Below are 26,885 nucleotides of genomic sequence, written 5' to 3'. Positions count from 1 at the left end.
AGGAAGACGTTAAGACACTTTTGGTAGTGATGAGAGATCCGTTTATGCGTCATGCCTTAAACGCTGGAAAAGCGGAAATGGGGGAAAAAAAGTGTCTAAACTAATTGAGGTCATTCATGACATTCAGGACATATGGACAACCTTGCAGATGTCATATATCACTATCAGCAGGACAAGGTTGTTGTTGTTTTGTTTAGTTTTTTGTTACATCTGCTTCATTTTATCTTCGTCATCAAAGCGTGCATGCAGAATAAAATGAGGCGTGTCGAAGCTTTAATGCCGAAAAATAGTGACGGCGGCCGTCAACATACCGTACCGTCCGCATGTCAAAATGGCCCTGCGACACGTGACTCCGCCGGGTGTTTGTAAACATGCGTCAAAAGCACGTGATGGCGATGACGCGACACGGCGGCGGCGAATCAGAAGACGGGGGTGTGTGAGGGGGCGTGGCTTCAAATGTGGCGCTGTGGAATTTTTTTTTTTTCCCTCCCCCCCGCCCGTGAGCTCCAGGGGGAGAAAAAGGTGCTCTGGACGTTTCAAAACTGATAAATGGACATCGTCAGACCGGCAGCAGTCCGCAGTGTGGCGTCGTTATGAAAATAAAAGAACGACAGGAGGAAAAAAGGACGCAGCCGTTCAGGTGAGTGGGATGGCTGCGTTAGAAAGTAGGCTCACTGACAGGGTATTACGTTATAACTTCGGTGTTTAAGGAAACCCCGTCCACTTTAATGGCGCAGCTTTGTCTATTTAAATGATAGCGTTCCGTATAAGTGTTTCCTAGGCTTCATAAATACATCCAGACATCAGTCAATCAGCCGCCTGCAGTTGGCTCAATTTGCCGCATAAAAGCCCAGATGCTCTGTATTTGACTTCTTCAACGTGTGTTGCGAGCGGATGATGTGCGCAATTACGACTTTTTGCGCCAGTGAATGATGTTCTTTGTTAAAATTGCGGATGGGTTCAAGGCAAAGGTGGGGGACTGCGGAGAGAGCGCTGGCTGCTGCGACATAGGTGTGTACGCACTGAGCAGCGTGGCGCACATGGCGTGGCGCTGATGGCATGTTACGCAGTTCGTATAAACCACCCGCACCCTGCCCTTCGCCGCCCGAGGCTATGTCTTCAGCCAAAACACATCATTATACTAACGGGGTTACGTTTGGGAAGAAACAGACGGTCACAGTTAGCGAGGCGTAAGATGTGCCCTAGTTACTTGATCTTTAATCACTTAACCATTAAAGCTTGGCTGAAACACGAGCCCATTGGCCGCAAAGCTGACCTATATTACTTGTATGGATTTTCAAGGTTTATGGTAATTGCAATTCGTAACTGTGTGTTAGATGTTTACGTAACCACAGGTATGTTTTTGTTGTTGTTTTTCCGCTAAAATATGATATTCAGTTTTCCAGAGTAATATTATTAGAAATAAACTGGTTTAGCTAAATGACTGCTAAATCCTGCGGCCGCCGTAATTTTAGTGAAATGCGCAACTTTTTTTATTTAAACTGTAAACAAAGCGCTTGTTTATGTTTGGGCGTCGCTGGGGGGCGCTGTTACGCGCCATCCTAACCCCTGACACAGATTCACTTACGTCAGCTTGCATGTGATGAGTCTGAGAGGTGTGCAGTACACCCTGCCTCTCGGGTTTAATGGCGCTGGGTCTGGGGCTGTTGTTGCAAAGCATCTAAACGTAGGAAAGTTCGACATCTGCGTGAACAATAACTAACCACACCGCCCAGTATAATTAAGGCTGCAGCAAGCACCATCCGCGACTGGAGGTTCGTGTTTCAAAGTGCTGGGACATCCATTAATTGTGTTTAGGAAAATATCCATAGAGAAGAACTTTGTTTCCCAGTGCGTATCCAGTACGTTAAACAACACTTGAGCTAAGTGTTGATGTAGGTAAATACTGTACTGATCAAGACTTTAAAAAAACAACCAAACTAATCATGTTACCAGAGAGAAAAATAACTTTGTGTTATTCCTATTTTTAAAAGACTTTATTCTTGTTTTCCAGTCACTCTAGAGAGGATCTCACATCCACACGTGGTAAGTAGGAGTAGAAAAATGACAAAGAGCCAAAGTAGCAGTCCTAAAACACGACCTGTAACGTGTAACCTGAACGAGACTGTTTTTGTCATTTATTCATGACATAGTAGCCTACGGATCTGTTAAGGTTTGTTATGTGAGCTCTTCAAATGGGTGTGGCGGTCATGTCATATCAGCGTTGTCCAAGAAGGATGAAGAAGGATGAAGGCCCGGTTCAGATCTGCGGAACTGCCAGGCCTGTGTAGTCCTCTTCACTTTACCCACAACCCCCTTCACCGTGCCTTCGCCTGAGCGTTTAAAGGTCTGCTTCAGCCCCTTCCTCCAGGTCGTCGAGCCGTGCCGGCGCAACGCCGGCCGCCCTCGGCCAAGGCCCTGCTTCCTCCGAGCGGCCCTAATGCTCCATGGCTTTCCCGAGCGGCTCTTCCCAGTGGCTTTTCCGTGGCGGCTTTGCCGAGTGGCCCGTGCGTCTGCGAGCCGAAGCCGTGGGAAGCGGAGCTCGCTGGGGAGATGACGCGGTTAAAATTATCCGGCCTGTCACTTTGCTGCTGAACGACAGGGTCTATAAATAGAAGACAGGAAGGACCTGTGTTAGTCTGCATCATTAGCCACAGTGCGCCGCGCCAAAGACGCTACGGAGGGAAATGGTTTTGCTGGCAGTGAAAGGGGGCCGGGTGAAGAGAGGCTTGAATATTTCATTAGCAAGAGCTCAATAAAGGAAATAATGATACAGATGTGCAGATGTCCCCCAGTTTCATTGTTTTATTGTTGTGTATTATTTCAAAAGGAGGCTAAACTTCCTGCTTCTTAATAGCTCCGCAGTGCCTTGGAGCTCTTCGAACAATAGAGGCATCCTTCCACATGGGACCATGTCTGGAAGAGGAGCAGATAGGCTCCGGTCCATGTGGACACGGCCGCGAGGCGGTCCGGAGAGGCGTCCGCGCGGGCTTGTTTGGCTTGAACGCTGGCAGGCGATTGGTCGGCTCTGGCCCTCCCGCGTGGTGCAGTCAACAGTCCGTGTCTTGCGTCATGCTTTTGAACTCGCTACAGAGCTTTTTATGCTCACGGCAGTGCTCACAGGACAGACAACGTTGGATTCCAGGCGCATCTTTGACTAGTCCTCCTCCTTAAATCAAGCTTAGGAATCCCCCCCCCCCCCCCCCCCCCCCAAGTTCTAGAGCATTTTATAAATGCGTGTGAACAACTAATTCAATTCTAGCCATCATGCAGCCAATCTGGAATTGGGCTTCTCCTTGGTAATATAATATCTGGAAAATATCCTGGTCCACATTACATCCGTGTGCGGTGCGGCACTTGGACTCAACCTTGGCAGTCATTCCCATGGTGTACCACCACATTAAGCTTGTTTGATCTTGCACCATGGCATGCAGAGTTTTTTTTTTTTTTTTTTTTTTTTTTTTTTTTTTACTTAAACACTTCTTTTGTGCTTGTTTAGACCTTACTGGAATTTCAGCCATGTTGCAAAAGGAAATGCTCCGATATTCTATCTCCTAGCATGCAAGAACACACGGCCACAGCTTGCTCTTAACGAGCCGCCCGGGTGAAGTGTGAGAGGTTCAAGCAGCTTCCTGCCTCGACGTATTTGCATTTCTTAAGAATATACGACTAAGGAAATAGTTTGAATACAGTTCTGTTGCTCTTAAACTTGGAACCTTTCACAGACTTTCTTTTAATAGTCATCATGGAAAGATGTTGCCGGCCTATGCAAAACTGCGTCTCTGCCTTGCTCACGCTCATTTGGGCCTGGACTAGCAAAAGCTATCGCAGCCCAGACACCACTGTACCACCGAAAAATCGACAGCTACCACACTCTCACTAAAAGGAAGCTCAGACTGATTTTTGGTAAGTGGGTGCCCAGTTATTGAGAACAGGCTTTTCCAAGCCCACTGGCATATGGTTTCCTAGAACAGCACACTGCGGTGGTTAATTAAACGCTACTATTTCAGTCGGCCCGGTAGCCTGCGAGCCACAGCGTGGTGCTTCGGCAAGTGTCAGATAAAGTGTGACACTCTGTCTGCAACTTTGCCACCTTGCTACAAGTTGTTTTTGCGCTAATGGGTACTTGGGGTGTAGCGTTGCTGCCCTGTAGCTGAACAAGGGCATTAAGAGGCCTCTCTGCTGGGGTGTCATCTGCCCATTGGCTGCCCGCACGCTGCCAACTGACTTGCGCCGGCTAGCCTGAGCCTCTTATCTAAGCAAATGAATACATGAGGGGAGAGGTGCATGCTGGGAAATGTAGTCCTGCCAAAAGTGCTTCTGCCCCTATTGGGGAGGTTTGATTTCCTGAGGCTTATTCTAAATCCTCTAATGCGTCACTGTGTAAGTAATACAAATACTTGAGTTATTGCACTTTTGTCTAGTATGTTTTTATTTTCATTTAATCTTTTGGTGAGTTGTGCACTGGGCACTGGATTCTGTTTTAATACTTGCAGGTTAGGCCTGGGGGATTTCAGAATAAAAAACGTATTTCTGAGTTAGCAGTTAAATAAACAAATAATGTCTCGGTTTCCTGCTTAACTTTTTATTCATTAGTTCATTAGTTCTAGAAAAAAAGAGCATTCTAATAATCTAAAGCTTTACTATCAAATAACAACGGAGAATAAGTATAATAAGTTTGTCGTCACTGATGCGTTTGTAATTCACTCTGCTAATGGCACCATCTGAATAATGTGACTTTAATTTAATTAGTAGCAAAGGAAAACAATTGCGTCCTAAAACGCTAATCTGTACTACTTTAGATAAGAACTGCAGAAGCATTACCTTTAGGTTTCCTCATCGCTGACCAGGCACCAGAGCTTATTAAAACGGGAGATTGTTTCTGTGTGGCATGTTGTTAGCCTGCTTATTATTACTGTGGTTACAGATGTGCTGCCTCAGAACAGGAAAGGAAGTTCACGAGCTGTTTATGCAATTGCCTCCCGATCCTGGTACCGTAACTTGCATGCCGCTGTCTCCCAGCGTCTCATCCGTCACGCTGGCGGTCACGGGGGAACACTCCGCTTAGAAACCCCCCCCCTCCACCCGGCCCACGTTGTTGTCTCGGTGATGCGTCAAGTGACATCGTTGATGCTTAGCAGATTGCGTCCATCCTTGGCCCAGGAATGTGACCCAGAGGAGAGAAGCAAACATAGCAGGCTGCCTGTTACATAACGGCTGCGCCGCTCAGCTGTGCGCCTTTAAAAAGGGAGGAGGGTGTACACAGTCATCTCAGTTCACTGAGGCGTGAGTGTTTCTCGCGGAAGAAACCGATGAGACGCTGGAGAACTGCTAGAGACGGGTTGGGGAGGAGGGGCGGATAGATGGGCAAAGACCCAATTAGAGGAGGGCAGAGGGCAGAGGGACGTGTAAAAGGAAGAGGGGCACCATGGGAGATGGCGGTGTCCCTTTAATTGTAACTATGCGCGCTCTCTCTCTCTCTCTCTTTTCTCCCCCCACTTTTCCTCTCTCTCACTTTATCTCTCTCTTTCTTGTCTGTCTGTCTCTGTCCCTCAGTGGCAGCCAGCGCACTGCTGGGTCGAGTTTTTCAAGTGGTGACGCTCATGTAGCCATAACAGAGCAGGGAGGGAGGGAGGGGGGAAAAAACCCTGTAGAATTAAGTGCTGCGTCACACTGCGCGCTCGGCAGCGAGAAGCGAAGTGAGAGAGAGAGAGAGAGAGAAAGAAAGAAAGGGATGGAGAAAGTGGGATTGTGGGAACACAAGGGCACGCGCGTGCGCCCGCCTGCACGGTGGCTATCTGATTGTTTGCTCGCAACTGTACGTGCTCGCGCGATCCATCTGTGAGCCTGCGCAGCAGAGATGAACGGCGGGATGAAAGCAACTCGGCTGTAAACAGAGTGAACGGGAGGGGGCAGTGATCGTAGAGAGAGAGAGAGAGAGAGAGAGGGAGAGAGGGGGAACAAGACGGGGAGGGAGAGATTTTGGATTAGTTGCTACGTCACTTTTTCACGTCGGGAGGAAAACGGCAGCTAAGAGGAGAGCAGCCCGAGCCGTGCACCTTCCTCCTTCCCGAGAGAGCGGCCGTGAGTGAGCCTCAGCCCTCCGTCTACTCGTCCGCCTCCTCATCCTCCTCTTTTACCTCTCCATCCTCGTTTCTCCGCCACCCTTTCTTCTCTCGCCGCCTCCGACAGACCCGGCTTCGTACCCAAGGCGCCGCCACTCCGGGATGCAACACGGATGCTGGGAATGTGGCACGCTCGGGAGCTGGGCGCGGGCGCTCGGGGAGGGGGGGTGATTCGAAGGTCCGAGGCAGGGCGTGGGAGACGGCACGACGAGGTGTGTGTGTTCAGGGTGAGCGGGCAGGTGCCGGCCACCAGGTGAAGGGTTAAGAGCAGGACTTCTGTTCTGGAAGGTTCCAGTATTCGAGGAGTGAGGTGATGGGCACCATTCACTTGAGGGAGAGAGAGAGAGAGAGAGAGAGAGAGAGAGAGAGAGAGAGAGGGGGAGAGGGAGAGATCACACAATACGCATCAGTTCCCATCTGACAGCACTGTTCGAACCAATGAGGACACAGAATGCCAGTACCTCAGCCACTGTGTAAGTTGTACTGTAGGTGCGTATGCTATAATATAGCTGTACGGTAATATATGTTTGAAGTAACGTGCGGGCTACACCTCAAGGTATAACCCAGTGACACTGATCAGACACGTCCAACATCTTTCTTGGGGTCTCCGAGGGATAGGTACCTCTCTCCTTACATTTGGCCTTTGCGGAACCCATCCGGAGCAGCATAAGATCCAGAACCGTGGCGTGCAATGTCTCCGCGGCACATCAGGGCCGACCGTGGGAGCGGCGGGTGGAGGAGGCACGCCGGCTCGCTCGTCTACAAAGGGGGCGTGAGCATGGGCTAAATCTGTGCTCTGCTTGCGGGGGGGTGGGGGGGGGGGGTGGACGAGGGCGGCGGCAGCCTGTAATCGGGGCAGCTCTCCGTGAGAGGTCGGGGCTAGAGCATCCCTCAGACCTCACGCTTTCCTCAGCTGCGCTCGCCCCTGCGTCGTTACTGGGAGCAGAGACTGTGACGCAGTCATATCTGCTGCACTCCGTATTCAGTGTATGGCTGCGTTTCACCATGTCATTCTCTCTGGGTCTTTCTCTTCCCTCACCCCCCCCCCCCCAAAAAAAAAAAAAGAATAGGAGTGGGTGCTTTGAAAAAAGAGAACTATGTTGAAAAGGGTCTAAATGTCATGGCAGGCGATCGGGAAGAGAAAGAAAGAGAGGGAGAGAGAGAGAGAGAGAAATTGTTTACCTTGCTCTCTTGGTGACTGTGCACTGGCTGGCATCCAGTTCACATGCGCTAGACTTCCTAAAGCAACCGCATCAGGGAGCTGAGTGGCAGAGCTCTCCACCAATCAGATGGTGGCAAGTTCTGAGGGTGCTTGTGCAGCTGGAATTTCATTGGATAAGCTTGAACAAACAGGTGGAGGAATTATTCTGATTGGACAAAAGGTAAGGTTTATCATTTATGAGTCTTATAAGATGTTAGGTAGTGTGTAGAATGCAAGGCTTAATGCGTAATTTTAATACAGGTGATTTTTGATCTGATATAATGTTTTGGAGGCATGGCTTTCCTTTGTGTCTGTGGATTATAATAAGGTCAGCAATAATAATGTTCATAATGTGGTTGATAATATACTGTTTTCCAATTTGTAACCAAGCAGGGAGTTTCTGTGAGACTCTGCCGAACTGAGGATGGCAGATTTTTGGAAGAAGTGCTTGTGATCACGCAGGTCTTTTCTGGGTGGTTTTACTAGTGCCGAATGTTGTAGTTTATTTACAAGTTCTCAGTCTGACACAGTCCTGTTTGTATTGTGTGTTGTATTTATGCTGTGTGTGTGTGTGTGTGTGTGTGTGTGCGCGCGCGCGCGCGCGGTTAGGCACAGAGTGAGCGAGGGAACTGTGACGCAGTCGATCTGTGTCTGTTTGCCTGGTGTTTATCGGCTCTTGTCTTCCTCCGCTGGCTGACCGCTGCGTTTCCTGCTCAGTGCAACTGCGTTAGGGGCCAGGCTGTCACCCCCGCCCCGTTACAACCGGGGCCGTCGCCCCCACCCTGTTACAGCCAGCTCTGCAACGTTATTCTGCCGGCTCCCGGGACGTAGCGTGCTGTCGTTTTGCCGGCTGGTCCTTGGTGTTTCAGAGTGGACCTCCCAAATCCTTCAGATCAGTGACTGCCCCCTCCCCCTTCCTCTGGGTCTTTTACAGAGTTTCTAGAACCTTCCCCACAACCGCGAGCCTCTGACCTGTTCTCGCCCTCCCCGACGTAGACTTTCCAAACAAAAGCAAAAGAGAATATGATCGTGGCCATGGCCAGAGGCAGGTTTGCTTGTCTCTGTTTTTGTTTGCTTGTTTTTTCTCCTGCAGTAGGCTGTTCTGTCGGGAGACCGGCGTCGCGCGGGGGCTCCTGCTCAGATGCTGGGGGCCGTGCAGTACAACTGCTGGTGCAGTAGACGCCACACGCGGCCCGGACGCTGGCTCACTGTGGTGGCACCGTAGTGGGCGGGGCAAAGTAGTGGGGGGGAGGGGTTTATGGACGAGCGCAGCCGCGGGAGAGAGAGTTAACCTGTGGGCGGCTGGCACAGACCGCTGAGCTCTGACGCACAGGCAGCTGCTGTTTCTCCAGGGCTGGCTCAGGACACGCCGTCCGGGCCGCACCCGTGACATCCGCACTCGCGCTCATGTGCCGCGTTTTTCACCTTTTACTGCGGCGGAGATTAGAGATGGCAATGGAAAGGTAGTCCACGCAGGGTGAATGATAATAATAATAATAATAATAATAATAATAATAACTATAACAATAATGTCGTGTTTGTATGGTGTCTTTCACACACCCAGAGACGCTTCTTAACTATTTGACAAATGAGTTTCGTAGATTACAGGACGCCCTTTTTGTCAGCAACTATTGTTTTTTGATCCCAAGACTTTCGCTGGGAATGGATACAGTTTACAGTAATTTGTGATAATAATTGTTATCTTGTAACTACAGTATATTTACGTTCCTGCTGGCTTTACATTTAACCCTTTCCTGCAAAAGCTGTTTGGTTTTGCTGCCATGGACCCGATGTGTGTGGTGTTTTTTTTTTATTGTTGTTGTTGTTGTTTTTTTTTTTTCCTTTTGTAAAAACAGCACCAGCCCTTTAAGACGTTTATAAACATTACGCAATGCACTGAGGGCGGCCTGCAGCCAACAGCCCAGCAGCACAAAAGGGAGCGAGCGCTGAGCTCCTGAAGCCACCAGATACCTCCAAGCAGCAACGGTCGCCGAGCTCCTCTGTGCGGCAGGCAGGGGAAACTCCCGTCACACAGATAAGAGCCGTAGTGTCCCCGCATCTCTGTCCTTCCTTCCGTTGTAGCACTCGGCGCGGACGTGCAAACGTGCGCCACGAACGAATCGGAGAAGGGAGGGAGGGAGGGATTGATTTCTGGCAGCTTGCTCCCTTCCCTCAATCTCTTTTAATTAGTCAGGGCAAGAGAAAGGCTGTTCCAGAGCGGGAGAGAGAAAAACAAAAAAGGAAAGTCGGAGGAAATCAAGGCAAGAGGTGTGGCGAGGTAGAGGGTCTGTTTACCTGCTGGAGGGCTCGTCTCTACGGGCACTGCCGCGCCAGAGCACTGGGTGAGATCACGCTGGCGGTACCTGCCGCCACGCCCTTGCGGAGCTCTGGCGTCAGGAGGCTCTCTGCCAGAACTCTCCGTTTCCCTAGTTTACTCCATCTTGGGGAGCGCGTGGTCGGCGAGAGCGTGGCACCAGAATCCAAAACCCGCAGCCTCCGTTGGTGCCCAGCCCTCTGAGCCTCAGGTGAGCTGAAATAAGCTTTGGCATCGGATCTTTTTCCCACGGTCAGCGCTGGGACTTTCTTTTTGTGTTTTTTTCTAGATCTTTGTCATTTGTTTGTTTGTTTTCTCTCCGCTCTTCTTGTGTTACGTGAAATCTGAGTGGCCGGGAGGGGGGCGCGGCGTGGCGTGGGCGCGGCGTGGCGTGCTGAGCCACATGGGCTGAACCCCCGCGCAAACCCCGGAGACACCTCTTGCAGCTCAGCTCGATCCTCCTGCCCTGATGAGGGGGGCTTCTCTCCCCCCCGCCAGATTGACGCCAACGGCAGTGCAGTAGACGTTGCTGTGTGCAGGAGTTTTGAGGTAGTCGCTGAAATTGTGTTGCTAACAACTTTGTTAGGGCTTAAAAAATAACAAAAAACGATGACGTTACTGCTTAACACAAGAAGCACATGCGTTATAAATTGTACCGTGAGTTATTGCTGAGTTAATGATGTTGGTCAGTTTTCAGGACACTAATCATATAGTTCCATCCCGTGGGAGTCAGTCGTTGGGCCAGAGGTTCTCTGATTAATTCCACTGTTGGAGTCCGCGGTGATCCTCTTTTGAAAACCCTTTAACGTCTAAAGGTGGGTGATGTGGCTTTCGGAATATGACAGTGTTCACCATGCGCAGTATGCCTCAACAGCTTACTGTTTGTTGTTTACACACTTTTCATACTTGCCTTTTTTTAAATGTTGTTTGTTTGGTCAGTGATCTCTAGAGGCATTGGCGATTATAAGAAAAGCTTAGTGTAACGGAATTTATTATGATAACAATACATATAGCCCAGCCATTTCCACAATCGCGGTGCTCTGTCGAGGACAGAGGTATTTATTATACAGGTATTTATTCCGTCCATTCAGAGCAACACCTGATTTTTCTACTTCCCTGATAGCGTACTGAGTGAAGCGCAAGTTCACTGAGTCATGTGATGCTTTGCACCTCTGGCATGCAATTCCTGCACACACCATGGCCCCTCCTACAGGAACTGGATGACCCAAAAGGCCAGAAAAAGAAGCGTTGATCCGCACTGACCACTAGAAATCTATTCCAGACAAAGGCAGATTTTTGTAGACACAGAATCACAGATACAAAAATAAATAAATGCCCAAATAAATAAAAGATTTCCTGCTAAATCTTTATTTCCTAGAAATATTTCACAAAAACATCCATTTGACTCTGAAATATTTAATACTGCACTGCTTTGTGTAAACCCGTCCACGTGCCAGCAAGCAAAGTAGGGGCTTGGCAAGCCTCCGTACAGTATTCAGCATCTCAGGAATGACTCATTCTCCAAACTTACATTAAGACATTTTTCTTTATCCAATTAACTTTCAGCGTTTGCGAGAGAGCATTATCCAAAGCGCAAGGTGGGGCAGAGGAGCGCGGTTTAAGCGCCCCGTCTCAGCTCCTGCTGAGTGTCTGCTGGAGATCCTCTAGTGCTGCTCGCCTTACAACCTGCACAGTCCTCGGAGAAAGAGTGTAGGGTTCCTGTGCTAAATGGGTGGTGTGGGGTTTTGGGTGGTTGTTGTTGTTTTGGGTTTTTGTCTCCTCCCCCCATGTCTTGCACAGGCCGCTCGGAGAGGACACGGGTTTTGGGTTTCGGCTTCGGCTTAAGAGGAAGTTGTTGGATGCAGCAAAAGTAGCAGGAGTCGGGACCGAAGAGGCAAATGAGATAGCAGCAGCCTCAGCACCGGCAGCATGCAGACTTCCACAGTGGGGTGCACGTCTACGAATGTATGTGTAGCTGTATGTGCAGGCATGTATACAAGTATGTGTGTCTGCGCATGTATGTATGCATGCATGTGCGTGCTCGACTGTGCACACATGTATGTGCTTTTTGAATTTTACTAATTTTAGTCATATTTTGGTGCATAAGGTACTTCCTTAAAGGTTCACTTTGTTGGATTAAATTAGAAGAAAGCGGTTATGTAATATAATTTGGCTGTTTACTGAAGAGCAAGAGAAACATTAAGAAATATTAAAACCATTTTTAGATGCAACTGAGATGTGAAATTATTGCACAAGATATATTAATCACATAGCATCTAGATTGATGATGCTGACAGGTTTTGATGACACTGGCAGGTTTTGACGTGGGATCCCCTCACTCAAAGCTGGAAGTCTGAAGGCTGACATATGTAGCCTTTTTAGCCTGTTAACATTATTAAAATGCATAACAAAACTGGCAGGTGATATCAAATAGAATAACTTCAACGAACAGCTTTGATCAAGTTGTCCTGCTACTTGGTAAAAAAATGTAGTTACAATAAAACTGCCTGATTTGGGAAACAGTAGAATTACCAAAAGCTACATGGAAATTAAGTCAATTTTGTATCTTATGTGTTTCTCAACTACAAAAAACACTATAAATATGTTAAATGTCATTGGCTTTGATAGTCCTCCCTTATTGTCAGTAATACTAGGTTTTTTAGCAATCCCAGCCATCCCATAACTTTTGGACAGACTGTATGTACACACAGTCATAAAAATGACTAAAAGGATTATCACACAAACTGGGCGGGGCTTTTGAAAAACTGTCCTTAGAAACAAGAAGTAAATACCCGTTGTCAAAAATAATCGCGTCGTCAGAGAGCTAAAGTCACAAATGAGAGTTAAAGCTGTAATCACAAATCTGACTCTGTCGCTTTCCCTGCCGATACGGTGCAAATAATTTCCAACAAGGTTTTGTTGCATTGTGCGGCGCTGCTAAATGTGTACTACGTGGCTTCTTTGCCCTGTAACACTATCTTAAATCCATAGGTAATATTACCTTTCAGCAGACTGTGTAGTGGAAGCGCGTGGACATCTGGAGGATGATGGCGGCTCCTCTTGGAAGCTGGTTTCAGGTGGTGGCTTAGAGTAACTCTGTAAAGAATCTAGCACCATTTGAAATCAGTGTTCTAGGGGTGGGAGAGACGTCCATTCCCGCGGAAACCTGCCTCTCAATCGTTATCCTTTTCCCATTTGTACAGCTCAAATGTATTTGACAGTCGGCGAAGAACTTAAGCCTATGCCTGAACTTCAGGACCGTGTCCTGTCACCAAGGCTGACCGATTTCTTTTGGTGTTCAGAGTCTTTTGGGGTTTCTAGCACCATTTGAAATCGGTTACAATGAAGGACAGATGTCGACAGTGGGAGCAGAAGCCCGAGAGTCTGGCTGCGGCCTGGCGTCTCTTGTTGCGGAAGTGCTTGTGTCTGTGCAGTGGTAAGTCATGAAACCTTTAGACAAGCCAAAAGATACTAATAATTATATTTATTGCACCTTTGTGTATCACTGTCGTTAATTATTAGTATCACTATCGTTTTACTGCAAAATCAGTTTGTTTATAATGAGATATATGCATCAGTTACACTGCTAAACAAGCTGCGAGTTTTGCTCTTTAGGACTCTGGAAGTTCTTCCTCAGGACTGTCGCCTCTGGCTTGCTCACTGGGTGCTTGGACCCAGTGACAACGGCTGGTGTAAAAAGTGCTGTGGTTTCCCCACATTGTCTCTTGGTTGAAAGGTTTTGAATGAGCTTCTGAAGAGGTCGTCGTGATTGTGAGGGGTCTGTCGTTCGCATGGCAGTGTGTCAGCATTGTGAAAGTTAATAGTCTGAGTCACGCGTGGGCTCCAAAATGTTTGTCTGTTAAGTGTCGCACACTAAGACAGAGTTAGAGGCTATTGAATCGGATGCAGACGTCTCAACCCAAGCAGCCAGACATACGAGCCAGTGAATCGATATGCTTTTATGCTCTGGATTGTGTAGTCAGTGTTGGTATTAAAGAACACTCACATAATTGCTACAGCTATGGGCCACCTCCAAGTACTACTGGTCTCCATAGCATGGATCAGAAAACAGATCATTTGAAGCCCGTAGGTGACTAAACTTCTTACTAATGCACATGCATTCAACAACAGCTAAAATAGGGACCTGGAACTGGACAGTATTAGCTACAATTGGGATACACAAATACTTTTACATGTAAACAATTGTGTCAAATATGTTGGACTGTATTGTGTATAGGTTGTAAATGTTATGTATTGTCCATATGCCTGTTTCAGGACAGTTTACATACATGAAGTACAGGCTCTAGGTGTTGCGAACGTAGAATTCAGGTGCTGGTAATGACTGCAGATGTGACAATCCCTGCGCCCATAGCTGGAGGGATGGATGATGGATAGATATCAACCCATCGTTTTTTGCACAAAACACGAACAAATGCTGAGGAATATTATGTTTGGGCACACAGATCTAGCTTGGAGAACCAACTTGGAAGACTTGCGCATTATCAGCTGAGACGTGCATCACTCAGGACTGGAGACGAAGCCGTCCGCTTTGTTGATCGAGGTGAAGGAATAGAACAGGAAAAATGTCTGACACGTGCCAGCTTACAACACCCTCCTGATATTCACAGATTACACTTGAGGTAAGACATCCAGATATTCACAAGTTCCAACACGCAGAGAAGATGGAGGTTACCGTGGGAACAGAACAGTCCGGCCGCCTGTCGCACCTAATATACAAACACATGAAATAAAGACCCAAAATATCAGAATGACAAAGGGCTGTCTGCACATATAGCAACTGAATGTGCGATGGTGGCGAACATCACCGTCAATGCAGTGTGGTGCAGGCCACTGTACATTTAAATCAACGGCCCGAGCCGGACCGACGTGATGCCGAGAGATCTTTACGCGGAGTGGTGCCTGATGGAGAGCTGATGAGATGACTGCACGCCGGAATGCATCCTGCCGTTGCTGCACCCATAACCGGCACTAAGGTCTGTAAGGAAAGGACAGTCTGATTTGCACTGGGATTATTGTGTTCTCATTTTTCAGTCATGCTGTAAACTGCAGAACTCCAGAGCACAGAATAAAACGAGCAGATGAGTGAGAGTGTGAGAGCTCTTTTCACGACAGACAACTTGCCCCCGAAACTGCCTGCTACAGTGGAATTTTAGCCTACATCAAACCAGAACTTTCTGCATGTATGATGAGTAAAGACACGTGAACAAACAAGAAAAAGAAACTGATCCTTAGTGCATAGCACCAGTAACAACTGCACTGCAAAAATCTTATTACAGATGAACATTACATATTTTTATGCAGCCAATAAAAAGAACAATAAACAAAAACTGATTTTTTTTTTCTTCTTCACAGTGCATGACTTTACACTTATAATTAATCCTAATCAAGTCTGGCACCAGTATGGCAAGTGTGATCAGGTAACTACTAATAGTTAGCGTCTGGCTTCTATCTTACAATATTTGATGCTACATGTGAATTACAATTACTGCTGTGAAAATAAAACCTTGAGACTTTGACCTGTCATGTCTGCAATATAATAAATTGTGTGGTACGGTATGTGTAGGATTGTTTTCTTTCTCTTCCTAATGCCAAACTTGTTTATATCCATTACTAAGACAGGATCTTAATTTGGAGTGACATATGCAGTAGAAGCGTGAGTGAGAGAGAGGGAGAAAATAGATTACAAATGCTTTTTTTTTACTAAAAAATAAAGTAAACGTGACATAGGATACTTGTGGTTGTCACACATGTAGCCTCACCTAAAAAAATTTTTTTTTAAAAAGTATGAGGCTAAATTAAGACGCTTTTAATGTCATGCATTATGACGTGTACTGCACACTCTTGGGGAACTCACCTGGTTACCATCGTTACCGTAAACAACGGAATGGCGTCAGGGGACGCAGGTAATCCTTGTGTGACGCAGTTAGCCTGTAGGTACCGATACAGATTTACGCCAGTCCGGGTCCAATTTACTCCGCGTAATGGCGCATGTGTCGGCAAGGAAGTCGAAGGCGAAGGCTGCAGTAGCGTTCGGCAGCTGCCAGGAGCGGAAGATGTTCCCACTGCAGCGTCCACCTAACCGGCTGGGCCGCGAGCAGCTCCCGCCGCTCGGCTCTCGTGCGCGAGGGCCCGGCTGCCATGACAACCACGTGGTAAGAGCCCGAACGCGCGCTTTTTAGAGTCACCGCGTGAGTTTTTCTGCATGTAACCGGTGCTACGTTATAACATCATGCTGCGGCGGTATTTGGCCTACATGTTCTCGGTTTGTCTTTGACCATCTTGCAAAAAAAACAAAAACAAGTAAATGTATGAAACTTCAAACAATTAGGCATTATGCGGGGAGGGGAACGTTACGTTTATAAAGGCATTAACTCCTTCATTCCAACAGGTGGACACAATGACTTCGAAGCTAGAGAGGAAGCCACTGAGTATGAAAGGCTACAGTTTAGCGGCCCGTACTACTCCTCGATTCTTCGCTCCTTTGCAGGTACTCTTATTTTTATCCCCTTTAAAAAAAAGCGTTCAGCTGCGTTTGTGGTATCATTAATTGACACCCCAATTTGGACAGTTCCTCTTATTATAATATTGTCTTATGGTTTGGGTCAGCAAATAATTGTAGCTTTTGTGTCTGAGTTGTAGATTTCATGTAGTTTGTAAATGTTAATGGGAGAAATAAATCAAACATGAAACTGCTGAAATGTTTAAATTAGACGAGACTTTGTGCAGATCAAAAAGTGCGTAGTTTTACCTTAATGTAACGTGGCTGCAGTATTTTGAGGTCACTGAAAAGCAAGTTAGCAGAATGTAAAATTGTTCTATTTCTTTAATGTTTCATGCAACCATGTTCTTTTTAGGTTAAAACAACAAGTCTGGGGGCTGGGGGGTTGTTTAGTGTTCTAGGTTTGTTTGTTTGTTTTTGTTTTTGTGTGTGTGTGTTTGTGTGTGTGTGTGTGTCACAAAATTGCTTTCTGCAGAATGTATAACGCTTTTATAAAGTAGTAGTGTCCAGCTGTTTCATTTAGTCATTTAGCCCTTTTTAAAAACAAGGTAAATATGGTAATATGGTTAAATATAGTTCAACTGCTGCAAAACTCTTAACTGATATAATTAATGTTAGAGCATCTGCCTGCTGGCACATGTAATAATTGACCTACCAGTGCTTACAAAATAAACGGTGACTTTGCCACACAAAGATCCTGCCTGACCTTTATGAATATTGTAATGTCAACCTTGTCTATGTGTCTAGGAAATTTCACGTGCTGGATTAAGCTTTAATGTTGACGTTATGGTCTACGGCACATAAGATAACAAACATATATAAATTAATTTGTGGGTATGTTAGTCGGCGTCTTAAACCTTAAATCTTGCTTGTTGACTAGACTGAGTGCACTTGCTCGTCTAATCTTGCAGCTGCCACTGTTCACTCTGTCGTATTATGGAGGAAACCGAGTAGTACAACTGCAACTTTTCCAAAAGGATTTTTTGTGCTGATTTTTTTTTTTTCAATATTTTTTATGTAGTCATTCATCAACATAACTTAATTCTTTCCCCAAATAAGTATTTATAGTTGACATGTTTATCTAAGAAAGACACAATGCCCTTTTTAGAGTAGCCCAGTCAGTATGCCTGGGCCACAACAACCCCCCTCTCCTTTCGCACATTAAGCTTCTTAATTATTGGCCTTATGTTTACAATTCATTAATTGTCGAATAAATAAAATGTCACATTCGTTAAGCCTCACCTGATCTCTCCAGCACATGTGATCTTCCAACTGGTTTCAGCAGATCCTGGTCCCCTGCACACTGATTCCGACTGGTTCCAGTTTGGTCTCCTCTCCCTGGATGTTTAAGCTCTAGTTTCATGTTGCCATTTTGTGAAGTCTCGTTGAGTATTTAGCTGCATTTCTAAGCGTTGTATCCCCTAGTATTTTGTTGCCGACTCTGGTTTTCAGTGTTTGGTTTACACGCTGTGTTTGGTTCCGTTTGGGTTTGGTTTGCCCAGTTGTGCCAACATATTCTCGAACCCCCTGCCTGTGTTTTTAGCCATCAGACCATTTGCCTGCTCATCAAAGCTGAGTAGTTATTTGCAACACCTGCGTTCCCACTTCTGAATTTGTCTGTGACGATCTGATGAGTTCCTGGCGGTGGAGAAGCTGTTCCCCTCCACCCACCGCTGTAGATGTTTGCACACTGTAACCGTAGTGTCAAGTTTTGTTTTATGCATGCATTTTTAACGTTTTTAAAGAGAATGTAGAAGAAGGAACTGGCTCTCAACACACTGTAGAAAGTGAGACCAGGTTTGCTAGAATGTATTGGTGTGGGTTGTTTGTGTGTGGTTTTGCTGTGAGCCTTTCCATGTTGGGAGTGAGCTATAAGAAGCGTAAGCCGGTGCTTTATTGAGATTTGAGGTAGTAGCGTCATCTTTTTGACAATGAATTATATTAATAGAAATAGCTGAAATTGGCTGGGTATCAAGTAGCTGCACTGGACAGAGGGGGACGTCAAAGGCTACATCTGATAACCTTACAATGAGGTCAAAGCCAGGAAGCATGATGGGAATCCTGTCATGTCTGGGCAGTGCGGGTAGATATTACTGTGGCTAAATCCCACGCAGTGCAATCTAGAGGTTGTAATATGGGTTCGGTGAAGAGATTTACTTTTTATTTTTTGACAAGGTATGTTTTTACTGCTTTTTGTAAATAATCTTGCAAAGCACAGTTACAAATACTGAGTGAATAAGAATTGGAGCACCAACGTGAAACTGTAACCCAGATGATGTGAAAAGAAAGTGAAACAAAAGCCAGAACAAAAATAGGTCAGCTAGTTTTGTATTTTTCATCTGAAATTCTGAAGTGATACTTTTGCTAAAACTATCACTGTGTTTTCCTGTTAAGGCCACATGGTTATTTATTTTTAAAAAAAAAGGGGGGGGGGGGGGGGGTTGTCTAATTTCTCCTATAAAGAAAATGCTGCTAATAACCCTTGAATTAAATTGTCCTCAGTATCAAATTGTGTGGTGTGCGCTGCTTGTCCAGTGTTGAATGTAAAAAATAGCTCATGTGCAAATAAAAAATGAATAGTAAAAATTTGGGGCTCCAAGATGTCTAGATGGATAATTTGACACAATGCCTTTTTAACCAAGTCACTGACACAGTCTGACTTAAATGTGTAATTGGTGTCAGTTCAGGCTCGGTCAGTATGACTAACCGTATCCTTCCCTCCTACTGAAAAAGAAGCAAAATTATTCTGTGTGCTACCAGACTACAATGTCTCTCTTTGCAGGCAGTCTGTACAAGCTCAACAAATGTGTGAGTGTGGGTGTGGGTGTGGGTGTGGGGTATGTTTTAACAATATAGCCTGGTCTCTCCTAGACGAACACACCTTCTCCACAGCAATACCAGCAGGACTGGAGTGTCCCAAGAGTGCCATCTCCTGGCAAAACCCCCTTCAATTCCTCCTCTCGGAGGTTTACTTCAAAATCTGCCACAGTCAGCTCCAACCCTGGGTAAGTTCCTGTTACCAGCTGCACTTAACAAAAGTGCACTTAACATTTAGTATTCTTTTCATAACATTGGTTATGTTCTTGAAAACACGAATGTCGTTTTTTTTTTGGGGGGGGGCTGAAATTTGGAAAGCGGAGACCTTGATTGTACCCTAACTTCTTAAATTACAAACGGGCAGACATCAAAAGCAGCGCACATTCAGGATGATAGCGCACTTGTCTTTGCTTGGGTTTGGTATTGTTTGGTCATTTTCAAAACACTGTCTCTCTCAGCCCAGGGACGTACGCTCACGATGTGGCCCACAGTCGGAAGGTCTCCTGGCCTATGAAGTTCGGCTCTCCAGACTGGTCGAGAGTGCCCATGCTGGAAAGGAGGGCCCTTCACACAGAGGTACGAGGACTGCTAACGTGATTGCACTGCTACATACTTTAACTGTGAGCTGTGCTCAGTTGAATTATACGTGACGTGGGCTATCCTGAATAGGTGAGACTGACATTTGTGTATTTGCATGCAGCTCCTCTGTGAAAAGCAGTTCCGCACGCAGAGAAACAGGGTGGCGTATCTGCGCATGTTCTTCCCTTCGCAGGATAAACGCAACGTGTGACCTGATCTAGGACTTGAGCACACACCTGAATGCATTTGTGTGTTTGTGTTTTTCCATAAAATTCTTTGCTCTTCTGTATGTGCGAGGTCTGTCCTTGTTTGAATTGTCTGTAACTATGCAACAAGGTTAAAGAATACTGGGCGTTCTTCCAGCTAATCCGCGTCTACTGCATCTGGAGCAAAGGGTAATTCACTGATGACAACTCTGACACATTGCCGTGTATTAGGAAAAGAACGAAAACCTGCCAACAGGAAATGTGCACAATGGACGTCCTGGGGCAGTAGTCAATAAATGTTTTTGTAAAGAGAGCTATTATGAAGAGCTTTAATCAAAGGCATGTGTCAGGTAAACTTTAAGTGGCAGCTCCATGGTTATGGTACTTGACTTGTAATCAGAAGGTTGCCAGTTCAAACCCCACCACTGCCAAGTTGCCACTGTTGGGCCCCTGAGCAAGGCCCTTATCCCTCAATTGCTCAAGTTGTACTCAGTCATAATTATAAGTCGCTTTGAATAAGTCAGCTAAATGCCTTAAAGGTAAATGTGTGTTGAGAGAGAATTGTTAGCATTAAATTATTGTGCTAAATAATCTCACATGCTTGAAATTCAAATGATATCAGCATATATGGTGTAAAAAAAATGTAAATAAGTCCCGCAACAGCAGTGAACTGTACAATGCCTCATCTCTCACGCTTCATCTCTTGCTGTGCATTATACCTGTGCTCCAGTACTCTGTGGACCATGCGATAACCCATACAGCACACATTACGTGTAAACTTTTCTGCCACGTTCCGAAGTGTAAAAGGAATAGCTGCTCCATTCTCATGCCACCTGAGGCCGAAGAGAGGCGCCTCAGCGGTCTTCACAGGTTTCCTTTCCCAAGGGCGGCTGCTTGTTTGCATAGGCGCTTATCGAAGACATCTGCGTCTTTAACACGTTAATAACAGCACAATAAATTACATAAATATCACCAAGAAAGGCGGTGCATGCTTATGTGCTGCCTAAAATTCAATCAAGTACGTTGGAAAGTCCTGAAGGGAGACCCATTATCTGGAAATCTTTAACAGAATCCTGGTCTCAGTTTGTAGACTTTTTTTTCTAAAACCATGTGTTCTGAAACTCCTCTTGTATTAGGGACACAACTTTTGTTGTATTATGTAAGCTAAGACACAGGATGTGGCTTTTTATATACCAGTACAGAGGATCTAGAACGAATAACAATACAGAGACCAAATGTTTCTCCTCCTAATGTGTTTTTACAGACCCTGGTGAAATGGCCGATAAACGATGGTTTATTTTTTGGGGAACTTCTTATAGACGAGTGACTTGTACATTAGTGGATGTCTGTAATGCACCCAACCATGGAAACTTCGTTACTGGGAAAAAAGGTTTCTATTTTTTTCGCCAGTAACCAAGTTTACACAGATGTTTTCTGTGTGAGCTGTTTCATAAATGTACGAATGGCAGAAATAATCTAAAATCGGTAACTAAATACAAATTACATTCATTTTCTGGATTTGACCATTACAGGACATAAATGGAGCTTTACACATCAGTTTATAGAAGGGAATACTTTCGATGTGTAATACAGACTGTAAGATTTAGTAGTGTCCGTCCCAAACGTGAAGAACAACGTCTTATGGATGGTTTCAGTGGTTGAGGCATATGTGATGAGTGTGATTTTGCAGTACACTCGGTGAATATGAGCACCGGAATTTATGAATGTGGCTATTCACCTGCTGTCTCTGAAGCATGCTGATCTAGAAATAAAACCAATATCGCCAGGGTAACAGTCATCCTAGTACTTCTGGGTGACACTTTATAGCTGTCAAGCATAAAAAATTAGTAGTACATAGTGATCCAGCTTTGAAGGAGATTTTTCCTGAAGGACCTAAGGGTTTTAAGAGAGCACCATAAAACACAGGATAGCAAAAAACTATTTACCAGGCTCCAGATGTAAAAGATGGATGAATGTAGCTTCTGTTGTACAAATGTGATTCAAGTAGCCATTGTGCGGAGTTTATTCAAAGTAAAATATTCTATGACTTATACGATATTGTTTAGCACTTAGTATGTCTATGTGCAATGTAAAACAATGTAAAAACCAAAAGAAAATGAGAATTTCTGGAGCATAAACATACAATTTGCACAAACAATTTGGACTATCCTATGTCGCAACATTATGGAAACATCAGGGTAATCCTTCCACTTTAAGAATACAAGGGATAGAGACTAAAGTATCTGTGGAGGTGAGAGATTAAGGATTTTACGTTCTTGCTTTATGGGTGTGTTGTCAATCTGCTGTTCAGGCAACTTGATTTGTCAAAGGCTTAAGTACACCTTTCTTTGGGAGACTGGGATCTGGATGAAAACAAGGGCAGCTATGCGATGGTAGCTTCTGATCGCTTTAATGTTCCTATATGTATTTTAAGTTTTTAAAAAATGTAAGTAGAGTATGTAAAAGGGTCTGGATGTGAAGCGAACTTGTATTATTTTGCATTGTTACCAAAGCACATTAAGTCCACATGAACCAAAAATAAGTCCCTTGAGCCCACTGAGAAGTTTCTCTTTTGCCGAAATGTAAAAATTTTGTATGGTTATTTATCTCCAAGGAAAATGAACTTGCAGTGTTCCTTTAAATGAGGCGAGACAACAGAAGGTTAAATGTTTAACAGTTTATCTATGTGGAAAAAAAAGAAACACTTACTCCCTCATATATTTTTTAAAAAGGAGCAACGGGAAGAGTATTAAAAGCAGGTGACCACATCTACAATCACCTAAAACGAGTGACCACCAACACTGAGCAGCCGGATAGAAATTTTGAGAATGGTGTATAAAAAGTATTAGGGCGAAAGTCTATTTTAATAACCTACTTTTGAAGCATATTGCAATCGAGTCGCTTAACCTCAATCTGATTCACAACCAGTCACTTTTGCACTTCGATTAAACCGGGGAATTGTTTCCAAATCCACCTGTGCGGTTGCTGTAGCTTCCAGACGCGCAGGGTGGTCCAGTAGCACCAGTCATCATCTGTCATCCCCTCAGTACCCGTCTATTTTCCCACTGTTCATTTTTTCCGCCTCACTTTGGGCTTCTTGACTGGCCGTAGATAAGGGTTGTCAATCATGTTGTCGTCGTTGGTTTTCACTGTAGGCACAACGCCACCAGGTGGCAGTACAGTGTTCTCCTTATCCGCTCCTGCGTCGTCCTGCATGGGAGGGAAAAAGGACAGATCATTATATAGAAGCCCTTTATGTGCAGCAGAAGTTCACTAAATCATGACTCAGAAAAATGCTGTCAGACTTTTAAAACAATAATGAAATAACGTGGCATTCACAAACACAAATCAACTTCTCTCCACTTACAACGTACCAAACAAATCTTAAAAGCATTTACACATAAATAGCATAACGCCCATACAGACAAGTTACAAAGAAGGGCATCTCATTAATGGAAGAACTACAGCCCAATCACAGCATGCTGGGGAGAGGCGTTTGGGAAGGTGCCCTTACATGAATGATGTTGGAGTTGTTCTCCGTGTCTGTCTGCTCGTCCTGCTCAGACGAGTCTGTCTCCTCCAGCATCTGCAGCTCGAGCTCAGAGGGTAGGAGGGCACTCAGGTAGGGGATGGAGCTCGGCCGCGCCGCTATCACTGAGGCGAGAAACACGTTAACACACACACACACACACACACACACACACCCACGCACAGCTTGGCCGAGACACCACCGCTGAAGCAAGGGACTCGCACAAACTCACATACACAAACACCCTCTTTCATCTAATCACACAGCTCTACGGCCTGCAAACGTGCACCCACGTGCAGAGGGTATTTGGGATGCCGAGTGGGGCTCTTACGGGGAAAAGCGGTGAGGTCATCCTTGAAGAGACTCTGCGTCTCTCCAGTCTTGGCCATGAAGCGAGTCAGAGCTCTCTCTACGTCTCTCCTCTGGGATGCAGCTTTCTCTCGCACCACCTGGTAGTCCGACACAGGCTCACGGAACGTCTGCACAGCAAGAAAATTAACTTTAAATTAACTCACGTCACATACTGCTGCTACGCTCTTAAAACTTTCAGAGATATAACTCCCTCACGTTCCCTCAGCACACACACACACACAAAACAACAAAGCGTGTTAAAACCCAAATGGGGGCCGGGATCTCTTACCGGGGTTTTGATGTATGTATGAGGGTCTGGAAACTCTGGGAAGTGGCTGGGGATGTAGGCAGGATGAGTGCGCTTTTGGCCAGCCACCAGAGCCTTGGGGGTCACTGGAGCGTTCGTCACTGGAGCTGTTGCAGAGCAAGGCCAAAGACTTGCTCTTCAGAGCTCAGACTAACAACAGCTGGTTTTAGGAGCCGGCAAAGAGATGATGGATTCTAGGTACTGTCGCCACGTGTAAAACTGGTGCTTTAGTAACTTCTTTCAGAACCACCGAAGGACTGAGAACACTTACGTGCAGTTATGACCATTCTCTGTGATCTTTTGGCATACACTGGGAGTGTGTCTACGTTGAAACCTGAGATCAGCAGTATGAAAAAATAGATTAGTCTAGACCATTTCACCTACAAAAATATCAGATACACAACTGGGATCCGTTTACAGCGACCAGTGAAAGTCAAGAAGAAAACTATGAAACATTTAACAAACCAAGAACAATTCAGAATTTATTATGATAAAGACAATAAAACTAGGTTTCTTTTTCTTCTCTCCCCTGTATGTTATTTCTAAGAAAACCAAACACGTTTTGAACTGTGACGTGTAAAGCCCCTCAGTCGTTCAGACTTAACCCCTCACTGGAGCAAAACACCAAGTCTAGTAAGAGGACAGACTTTTGGTTTCAGCAAGGAAACAACTGCACCTGGCACCCACAGCCAGCAGGGCTGTCTCCATGTGCACAAAACACAATTCAGCAATGGAAGCCAACGGCAGGACAGGGAGCAGAAGTCTCTTTTTCAGTGTCTACATTCTCAGTTTTAATGTGGAATCCCATCTATTTTACAGTGTAATACAAAACATAAACTAATCAAAGTGACACCAACAAATAACCACCAAAATCTAAATAAATGCAACATTTGGAAAGAGAAAATATTAACAGTAAATCTTTAGGCATATTACTGAGTATACTATTTTTATGTAAATGACAGTAAACCATTTTGCATACCCATTTCAACCAGTGTGATGACGACATCTGAGAGCGTGGGAGTGCTTCTAGCTGTATGTTCACAGTTTGCTTTTGCGCAACGCCCCACCTCGGTTATATCTGAAAACCACAGGGCAGAATACGTGAGTTCTGCATTAACACGCTATACCCGTCTACAAAAACGTGCACATTCATAAACAAACGGAGGTCACCGCTGTGGATGATACCAGAAATAAATACTATTACACAGCCATTTCTAAATAGCAGAATTACTCAAACCTTTAAGTTTGCAAGCCTATCGTATTCCAGACCCAAACCCGAAAATGACTTATGCTGCAGTTTCTGACCATGTCCGTCAGATGTCCGCTGCACATCTGACCATGTGAGCCTCGTGACGTTAAAAGCACCGCGAGCACGCAGCAGCGGCCCTCTGCATCATTTCTGTTAAAGTCTCCGCTGCGGCTTTACATGGCGTTTACTTACAGCTCTGCATCAGTTCTGTTATAAGTCTCCACTGCAGCTTTACATGGCGTTTACTTACAGCTCTGCATCAGTTCTGTTATAAGTCTTCACTGCAGCTTTACATGGCGTTTACTTACAGCTCTGCATCAGTTCTGTTATAAGTCTCCACTGCAGCTTTACATGGCGTTTACTTACAGCTCTGCATCAGTTCTGTTATAAGTCTCCACTGCAGCTTTACATGGCGTTTACTTACAGCTCTGCATCAGTTCTGTTATAAGTCTCCACTGCAGCTTTACATGGCGTTTACTTACAGCTCTGCATCATTTCTGTTAAAGTCTCCACTGCGGCTTTCTCTGAGCTCTCGAAGCCGCATTCAGTCAACAAGGAACTGACCACAACCTGCAGGGTGCGACGGCGCGCCAAGTAGTAGTTCTCCGCAGGGCTTGTAGTCGCCTTAGTACCACCCGTCCGCTAGAAATATGAAACAAACCAAAGTCAGATGGATAATCATTTTTTTAAGCGGTATTGTTATCACCTAGCAGGACCCATAGCCAGTTCTGCTAACAGACACGCACTGGGCATGACCGTATCCGCTACATAGCCTAGCTAGCTTTAGCACAAACGAAGAGTGGATGACTGCATGCTGGACGTTTAATTTAAAATATGTCGCATGAGTTAACAGTGAACGTTAGGGGTAGCGGTATCGTGATCTGAGCAAGCTGCACAGCTGGCCACCCTCAGTAGTATCGGAAAGGCAGGGGTTTGTGTGGTGTTTGTTATAGCTAGCTAGCGGGCTAGCTAACGTTAACGCTACCGTTCCGGCATTTAGAGACGCGCTGCCCATCACCGCAGGATCGGCCATCGCTGGACTGACTCTCCCTCTGTCAGCTAAAACACACAAAAACCGTCTAATTATCGTATAACGTTTCTAGGTAGTTAATCATTCTGTGTTCTACAGAGAGCTGAAGATTGAATGCTTATTTTCGTATTCCCCCACTGTGGTCGTTTTCCGCACTAATAAGAGTCCCATATTATTCGAGAATTGCATAATAAAAGTCTAGTGTCTGGCAGACAAAGCCATGGTCGGGAGAAGCCCTGACCACGACCTAGTCCACGTCTCAGGAGCTGGCATAAATGTATTTTATGCTTATTAACGTTTTCAGTGTGCAAGGACCTAATGCCTTAAATAATTAAACGACAAATTCTGAATGGTACTGCACTGGACTTGTCAATGTAGTTTTACAAACATCGATTTAATTTAGTATTTTTCCGTATCCCACCTCAGATTAATGCCTATGACATTGTTTTTCAGAATACGTTTTCTAAAGTTTCCACCTGATTCTCTAATCGAGCGCATAGTTTATCCTACATTGGAGTCTTTGTCACTGGTCATAATATAGTCTTGTGGAAACATGCTTTTCTCAAACATGTTTAATCTAAAGTAACGTTTTTAATCGACAGGTACCTACATACCTACCTTTATTGCTTTGTTATTTACATGCATATTTATGAGATG

At 45.4% G+C, this 26,885-nt stretch overlaps 2 protein-coding genes and 2 long non-coding RNA genes across 7 annotated transcripts; 2 read left to right on the top strand and 2 right to left on the bottom strand.

The window, feature by feature from the left end:
- The first annotated feature begins 9,182 nt into the window (after positions 1-9,182).
- LOC113576405 lies at positions 9,183-15,174 on the top strand. Of its 4 annotated transcripts, none has more exons than XR_004775487.1 (4): positions 9,183-10,189; positions 10,331-10,455; positions 11,441-11,605; positions 14,104-15,174. It is a non-coding gene; the product is annotated as an uncharacterized LOC113576405 (long non-coding RNA). The 4 variants fall into 4 exon arrangements; XR_004775486.1 differs by having other exon boundaries at positions 11,207-11,605; XR_003410508.2 differs by having other exon boundaries at positions 10,764-11,605.
- Positions 13,110-15,595, bottom strand: LOC118240554. The gene is made up of 2 exons (XR_004775488.1): positions 15,516-15,595; positions 13,110-14,636 (listed from the first exon to the last, which is right to left on the bottom strand). It is a non-coding gene; the product is annotated as an uncharacterized LOC118240554 (long non-coding RNA).
- On the top strand, positions 15,552-19,841 carry si:ch211-66i15.4 (protein pitchfork). The gene is made up of 5 exons (XM_027008461.2): positions 15,552-15,813; positions 16,050-16,148; positions 19,032-19,165; positions 19,436-19,553; positions 19,678-19,841. Exons 1-5 carry the CDS (start codon positions 15,643-15,645, stop codon positions 19,765-19,767), a joined length of 612 nt encoding a protein of 203 aa, XP_026864262.2. The 5' UTR covers positions 15,552-15,642; the 3' UTR covers positions 19,768-19,841.
- Positions 19,842-21,758: 1,917 nt separating this feature from the next.
- On the bottom strand, positions 21,759-26,385 carry LOC113576400 (transcription initiation factor TFIID subunit 8). Its single transcript, XM_027008459.2, has 8 exons — positions 26,184-26,385; positions 25,681-25,840; positions 24,929-25,027; positions 24,221-24,283; positions 23,932-24,056; positions 23,623-23,770; positions 23,277-23,416; positions 21,759-22,972 (listed from the first exon to the last, which is right to left on the bottom strand). The coding sequence occupies exons 1-8, from the start codon at positions 26,229-26,231 to the stop codon at positions 22,832-22,834; spliced, it is 924 nt and encodes a 307-aa protein (XP_026864260.1). The 5' UTR covers positions 26,232-26,385; the 3' UTR covers positions 21,759-22,831.
- Between the last annotated feature and the right edge of the window lie 500 nt (positions 26,386-26,885).

The sequence above is a fragment of the Electrophorus electricus genome, chromosome 22, assembly GCF_013358815.1.
Source record: "Electrophorus electricus isolate fEleEle1 chromosome 22, fEleEle1.pri, whole genome shotgun sequence".
In the NCBI taxonomy this organism is placed as follows: domain Eukaryota; kingdom Metazoa; phylum Chordata; class Actinopteri; order Gymnotiformes; family Gymnotidae; genus Electrophorus; species Electrophorus electricus.
Note: the sequence above shows the minus strand (reverse complement) of the source record. Positions and strands in the feature narration are given on the sequence as shown.